General features: G+C 38.9%; 1 protein-coding gene across 1 annotated transcript; it reads left to right on the top strand.

The window, feature by feature from the left end:
- Positions 1–2,726: 2,726 nt before the first annotated feature.
- Positions 2,727–3,548, top strand: LOC141649383 (uncharacterized). Its single transcript, XM_074458075.1, has one exon. The coding sequence runs from the start codon at positions 2,727–2,729 to the stop codon at positions 3,546–3,548; it is 822 nt and encodes a 273-aa protein (XP_074314176.1).
- Positions 3,549–7,882: the final 4,334 nt, after the last annotated feature.

Genomic DNA, 7,882 nt, shown 5'->3' with positions numbered 1-7,882 from the left:
TGAAACATCGCTAAAGTCGCGAAACAAAGTTATACAATCCAAATATGAGAAAGGGAGACATATGTCCCTAAAATGTATGTGACATAAAAAGTGTATAAGGGTCACAATAAAATAAAACCAATCTAGGTCCCAAGGTTACTTTGCTCGCTAGCTCGTCCATGTACCCCATATATGCATCACCTACCTGTCAATCGCATTTTATACAAATACGAAAGCCACAGTCAGTGGGGAGTAACTCCGAGTTCTCCCAGCCACGAAATGTCATAATTAATATAACATGTAAACATAAGAATATGAATACGAATAACACATAGCCTTAGCATATAGATGCTAGACAGTCGTGCTTATCATGTGAACAACAATACAACAACACATAGTCCTAGCATGTGAATACTAGACCAACTCAAGCTATACTATCATGTGAGTCAAATAACACACGGGAATCCAAACTCTATCAACCATAGCCGGCTTGCATCTCACCTTCTATGATTCATAGAATCATCAAACAAGAAAGGGCAAGATATCTAGAGACAGGCATAAGTTCCTAGTACAGTCAATAGTCACTTTGTAACTCGAGTCTATACCACGAGGTAGGGAAGCTAGTATTTTGGCTCAGAGGTTACATTTAAAACATGGCCAAGATACGACTCAACCCTAATCCTAGACTGCGCAGACCTAGAGAAATGCGGATAAAACCACCGCACCCAAGACTCATGATAAAGACCACATGAGTACCCTAAGGAGTCCACCAAAGGGTTGGCTAGTACTTAAGCTGACCATCTACTCACAAAATAGGCAGAAAGGTCATGCCCCAGCTTGGATATAAACCCACCAAGCCAGGAACACAAAGGCTATTAAGCCGTGAACATACACTCGTCAAAGACTATAATGACCTATCTATGACAATAACTAAGTTCTCCACTTCTCAAAACCCTAATGCTCTCATGCCGACTGAACGTGCGATAGTTCATCACCATCTAGGGCATTAATTTCAATGATTATGGCTCGTTCTTCTAGATCACAATCACCAAAAAAACATAATAAAGGTAGTAGTAGTAATGGAGCTGCGAAGGGGAATGATAGGAGGACAGAAGGGGAGAAGAAGAGAGGGCCAGATGAAGAAGATGTTTTACATACCAAACCCATGCATGAGGTCAATACTGTGCCTGGTTTGTCTTTTGAGGATGAGGAGAATCCTGATAGCATACAATGGGTGACACAGAGGAGTAAGAAGCAGGGATCACGTAGCCATATAGTGGTGACAGAAGAGAGTAGTGACTCAGATGAGACGGAGTTGTTGCAGTTCACCCCTGAGGATGTCAGTGCTGAGATCACATATTGGAATCAGGCTGTTTACTGTTTTGTGCTAGGTGCAAATCCTCCTTGGGAGGTCTTGCAGGGATATGTGCAGAGAATATGGGGCAAACATGGTATTGATAAGATCTCCTTCTTGCCAAATGGGATCTTTTTGGTGAGATTTAAGGAGATGAAGGATAAAGAGGAAGTTCTTAATGCGGGTTATCATATGTTTGATAATAAGCCGCTGATAGTAAAGCCATGGCAAGAGGATATTGACCTCCTGAAGGAAGAAGTGAAAGTTGTGCCAGCATGGATTCGAATCCATGGATTACCTCTCAAATTTTGGGGTGCATGTTTACCTTCCATTGCTGGATTGGTAGGTCCTTATGTGAAGTCTGATGCAGCAACTGCAAACAAAACGAGGTTGGGCTTTGCTAGAACTATGGTTGAGCTGAAGGTGGGACAAAATTTTCCCTCAACTGTCAAATTTCGAGATGAGTATAGCAAGATTGTGAACTTAAATGTTGAATATGAATGGAAGCCTTTATTGTGTGATAAATGCAAGGGATTAGGGCATGAAGCCAAAAACTGCAGGAAGGATCAGTCCAGGACTAATCATTCTAAGACTATTGTGAAGAAAGTGTGGAGACCAATCCCAAAGAATGTTAGCAATCCTGCTATATCTGATAAAGAATTCCCTGTACTGTCTACAGTAGCATCCCCTCGTCTGGTTGAGAGCACTTCTTCTGAGCCAGAAAAGATTGCAGGACCTGTGTCAAATGAAGGAACCCCTGTAACAGAACCAGAAGCTACTGTATCAGACCCAGCACCTCCTGAAAATGTTGATGGTAGCAGCATTCAGGTGGAAGATATTACAGATGAGGAGAATGAAATAGTGGAGAATCAGGTAGTGGATAATGGTGACCATCAAATACCTAATAATCATAATGAATAATATAGGTTTTTGGAATGTAAGAGGTATGAATAGTGTGAATAAACAAAAAATTGTCAAAAGTTTTATTCAAAATAATGAGGCCTGCTTATTTGGCCTGTTAGAAACTAAAATAAATGGTGTCAATGTTGGTAATATAGCTCATAATATGCTAGAGGGTTGGAGTGTTACAACTAATTGTAGTTTGCATAAAGGTGGGAGGGTCTGGTTGTTATGGAGGCCTTCTGTGTTTGAGGTCAACATTATACAATATGATCCTCAGTTCATCCATTCTAGAATTTTAATTAAGGCCACCCAGCAAGTTTTCCTTCTCACTATTGTCTATGCTTTCAATGAGGGGTCACAGAGAGATTGGATTTATGGGATAAATTGAAGTCGTAGCAAGTCGTGTGATATACCTTGGGCTTTAGCAGGGGATTTCAACACTGTTCTTACTTCGAGGAGAGACTTGGAGCCGAGTCAAAGCGAGGAAGATATGGATACTTTCAATGATTGCTTATCAACCTGTGGTATGATGGATATTGCAGCCACTGGTGCCTTCTTCACTTGGACAAATAAGCAAGAGTCTGGTCACATGAAGTATAGCAGATTGGATAGATTTTTGGTCAATCAGGAGTGGGTAGATGTGTTCCCTGATATGCATGCACATTTTCATCCGGAAGGGCTCATGGACCATACTCCCTGCATTGTTAGAAATGTGACTTTGGATGGAAGGAGAGCCAATAGCTTTAAGTATTTTAATATGTGGAGTGATGCTCCTAACTTTCTTGACACAGTAAAGAGTTATTGGAATCAGCAGATTGATGGTACTAAGATGTTTAGGGTGGTTAAGAAGTTGAAAGCTCTAAAAGGAGGCCTTAAAAATCTTAACAAGGAGTGTTTCTCAGAAGTTGAGCTCAATGCAAGCAAAGCCAGTCACTATCTTGAGGAGATTCAATTGCAAATTCAGGATAATTATGATAAGCCTGATCTCATTGCTCTTGAATTGCAGGCTATGGAAAATGTGAGATTCTGGACTAAAGCTAGGGATAGCTTTCTACAACAAAAGGCTAAGTCTCAATGGATTGATGAAGGAGATAGCAATACTGCTTACTTTCATAATGTTATTAAGAAAAGATGCCTAAGAAACAAGATAGTGCAGATTGAAGATCAGTATGGTACACTGTGTACTGATACTGTCAGCATTCAGAATGCTTTCCTGCAATTTTATCAGGGCCTGCTAGGCAGTAAAAAGGAGACTGATAATGTGAGAATGGAGGTATTACAGACTGGTTCCTTTTGCAGTGATCAGCATTAGATGACTTTATTATCTTCAGTCACTAAAGAAGAAATCAAGAGTGTAGTTTTCTCTATTCCTAAGGACAAGGCTCCTGGGCCTGATGGTTATACCAGTGGATTCTTCAAGGATTCATGGGACATTGTTGGGGATGAGGTGTGTAGTGCTATTATGGATTTCTTTACTACTGGCAGTCTACTCACACAGATAAATGCTACTAATGTCACCCTAATCCCAAAATGTGACAGACCTACAGTTGTTAGCCATTTCAGACCTATAGCCTGTTGCAACTTGTTGTACAAGGTAATTTCAAAGCTACTCTGTAACAGGTTGGCCACAGTATTGCCTGATATAATCCATGAGAATCAAGGTGCCTTTATCAAAGGTAGGTCCATCATTGAAAATGTGCTCATATGTCAAGATATCATTCATATGTATTCCAGGAAAGCTGTCACTCCAAGATGTCTTTTCAAAATTGATCTGCAAAAGGCATATGATACAGTTGAGTGGGATTTTGTTGAACAAATGCTTTATGGACTCAGATTTCCTTCTCATTTCATACAGCTGGTAATGCAATGTGTGAGGTCTACTACCTTTACTCTGTCCTTGAATGGGAATAATTTTGGCTATTTTCAAGGACAAAGGGGTCTCAGGCAGGGAGACCCAATTTCTCCACTACTGTTTACCATTTGCATGGAGTATTTAACCAGATTGATTAAATTTGCAACTGATAGATGGCCATTCCAGTACCATCCTTTATGCAAGAACCTGAAGCTCACACACCTCATGTTTGCTGATGACTTACTTCTCTTTTGTAAGGGTAAACCACAGTCCATTTGGCTTCTCATGAGAGCTTTCTCTTCTTTTTCAAAGGCATCTGGACTAGCCATGAATAACTCCAAGTCTGAAATTTTCTTTAATGGAGTCCCTGAGGATATTAGAGAGGGTATTAAACAGGTTACAGGTTTCAGGGAGGGCACCATGCCTTTCAGATACCTGGGAGTACCTATTAAAGCAGGTAGGCTCACCAAAAAAGAATGTACTGCCCTAACTGAAAAGATGGTGGCAAGGATCAGAGGTTTGGGAGCAAAAAAACTTTCATATGCTGGCAGGGTGACTCTCATCAATGCTGTACTCAATACCCTGCAAAATTATTGGGCCCAAATGTTCATTATCCCTAAATGCATCATCAATCATATTATGGCCATTTGCGGAATTTCTGTGGGATGGCTCATCCGACTATCACAGAGTTCCCCTTGTAGCATGGGACAAAGTTACTTTGCCTAAAAAGGAGGGAGGCTTAGGGATAAAGAAAGCTGATATTTGGAACATTGCCACAGTGGGAAAACTGGTAAACTGGATCTACTGCAAAGCAGACAGGCTATGGATTAAATGGATCAGTGATGTGTATATCAAAGAGCAAGACTGGCATACCTATTCCCCCCCTGCTGATGCAACTTGGGTCTGGAAAAATGTATGTAAAGTAAAAGAGAAGCTCAAGCATGGATATCATGATAATAAATGGATACTGAGCTCAAAAGGTTACTCTATCAAGGAGGGGTATGCTTGGCTTACTCCTGCTAACCCTTCCCTGAACTGGACTAATTTAGTTTGGAACAATTGGAATGTCCCTAAACACTCTATGACTACCTGGCTGAGGATGAATGAAGGCATGAATGTGAAGAGTAAATTGTTTAGGTTTGGTGTTGCCTGATGACTGGTGTATATCTTGTGTCACGATCAAGTCAAACAGTGGAGCATCTTTTTGTGGACTGTGTGTATCTTTGTCAAAATTCGACGTGCTTGTTGCATTGGTATGGAGGTAGTTTCCCAACAAAGAGGCACTCGAGTGCTTTGCTAGCAGAATACTATACAGTGGAAATTCAGGGTGGCCGTGTTCAATGCTTACTGCTATACTATTTGGTTCCAAAGAAATAATGCCAGGATCAATGCCTGGTTAGTTAGACCTGAAGCTGTTGCTGCTCGAATAGAGGATGACATTAGGAGAAGAGTTAAAATGAAATGTAAGGCTTTAGTAGACCAATCTGATCTACTATGGCTGCAAAGTATGAATTTAGCTTGATATGTTGCCAGTAGGATTCGATCCTTGAACCTCATGTAATTATTTTTTTGATATGATATATATAATACTCACATTACACCAAAAAAAAAAAAGACAATAACTGAAAATACTCACTTAAGATCTCGTCCCAAGTGAATACTTAGGCCAACTTAACAATAAAAAGGGCAAAAAGTCCAAACTTGTAAATATAAATGATCACAAGCTAGCATATGGAAGGCTACACAAGAATATAATCCAATGACATTCCAACAAAATCTCCAATATCAATAATAATCCAAATTCCAGCTAACCGTTAATCTCATAATTCATGAGAACAAGCTAAAATGGCAACAAGACAAGAAGACTCAAGTATAAGGCAACCAATTCATCCAACAACCAACATGTGAAATGATAGTCACAAATATTAAGGCATCAACGTAAAACATCCAATAACAACCAATCTCACCTCAAAGACAAACCCTCGAACCGAGTCCCGCGACGGGTCATCGGTCAAATCGAGGCTGACCGGTTTAAACCTAGTTTGACCAAACTCGTTCGGTCAATCTGGCTCAGCTCAGAGTCTTGGCCTACTTTGGCCCAAATTACAAAATGTATCACAATGTCATTCTCATGCTATTTCCAATTTCTATCTTGTGAAAAACGAAAGTAACACATTATCAATCACCTAAACACTTAACAAACACCAAACACAACATCAATGTGACATTAAATCGTCGAGTAACTCGGAATAGTTACCTTAAGCTAGCAAAGAGACAAGAAATAACTTGAGAAAGCTTCTAAAACCCAAAATTACTCTTCATCTTCAACCACATATGAGTCACCTAAAATAATTATGGAATAGGACGATATTAACGAATTATCGTTATATAAAATATAAGACGAAAATTAATTTAATTATATTTTAAATAAACCGAGTTAGCGCCAAAACAATTTATAAACACAACTAGCCCAATGTTACCAAATATAGCTAGCCCTTTTATCAAAATTAAATGAGTCCAATAAACTAAATATGTGAAGGAGCAATATTAATGATTCACGTTATATGAAATACGAGGCGGGATTTAAGTCATTCAAAAGAATCACATTTGTGCCAAAATAAACCCGACCCACGACTCAAAGTGGCCATTTGGATAGCCCCTACACGAACTCAGACAACCAGCCACCACCACAGTGCGGGACAGCCAGTTTTGGGTTCTCAAAAACCCGATCCAAGCATTCATTTTAGCCATCTAAAGCAGCCTATTCGAGTACCATCTAGCAGACCCAAAACAGCCCTACATGTCAGTATACACCGTCTCAACTATAAAAGACAACAATTAGCACCCAAAACAATCCTTACATGTCAGCATACCCCGACTTAAATATACCACTTACTAGCTAGCATCCTAAATGATCCCTACAGGTCAGTATACACCGTCTCAATCATCTCCACATATCAGTATACACCGTCTCAACTATACAAGTGACTAATTAACATCCATAAGGATCCCTATATATAATTATACACCGTCTCAACTATACAACTGACTAATTAACATCCATAAGGATCCCTATATATAATTATACACCGTCTCAATTATAAAACAGACTAACCAGCATTCAAAATAAACATATTTTACAAGTAATATCGAGTAACCCGTCATCGTTACCTTTTTCCGATCGAATTAGTCCTTCATGACTAAAAAATCTTATACAAGACCGTCTATCTTAGCATCTACAACCGTCTTATAATAAATAAAGCTGAAAGTATAAATTGCGTTTGTAAAAATACATGACGAAAATGAATTTTACTTACAACGGATTGACAGGAACGATGAAAGCAAAGACTATGGAACGAAAATCATTGATAACGGATGACAAACGGAGTGACAGAATCAATTTAAATTTAAAAAAAAAATGAAACAGAACGAAAAAGAAGAAAAAGGAAGGAAGAAGAAGGAATGATACGTGAGAAATGAGGGAGCAGTTAGCTAGCTAGCTATTTATTATACGTACGTTTCTTCGTCGTTAAGAAACTTCGATAGTTACTAAAACCGTTTCGAGTTAAATTTAACCGGTTTAAGAAAGATTCTCATAAATGAAACGGAATCAATAATAAATAAGTTTAAAGAATGAAAAATAAAATAAACTCAGATAGTTAACGGAAATAATAAGAAATCGGCTTGAAACGGAATTATTAGCGATTTTACTAAATTAGCGGATTTTAACGAAATTTGTTCATTTAGCAAAATAAATTCAAAATGGTTAACTCGATGACTTTTTCCCGGGTCCG

The sequence above is a fragment of the Silene latifolia genome, chromosome 3, assembly GCF_048544455.1.
Source record: "Silene latifolia isolate original U9 population chromosome 3, ASM4854445v1, whole genome shotgun sequence".
Lineage (NCBI taxonomy): Eukaryota > Viridiplantae > Streptophyta > Magnoliopsida > Caryophyllales > Caryophyllaceae > Silene > Silene latifolia.
The sequence above is the reverse complement of the archived record's forward strand: the minus strand, read 5'-3'. Positions and strand labels throughout refer to the sequence as shown.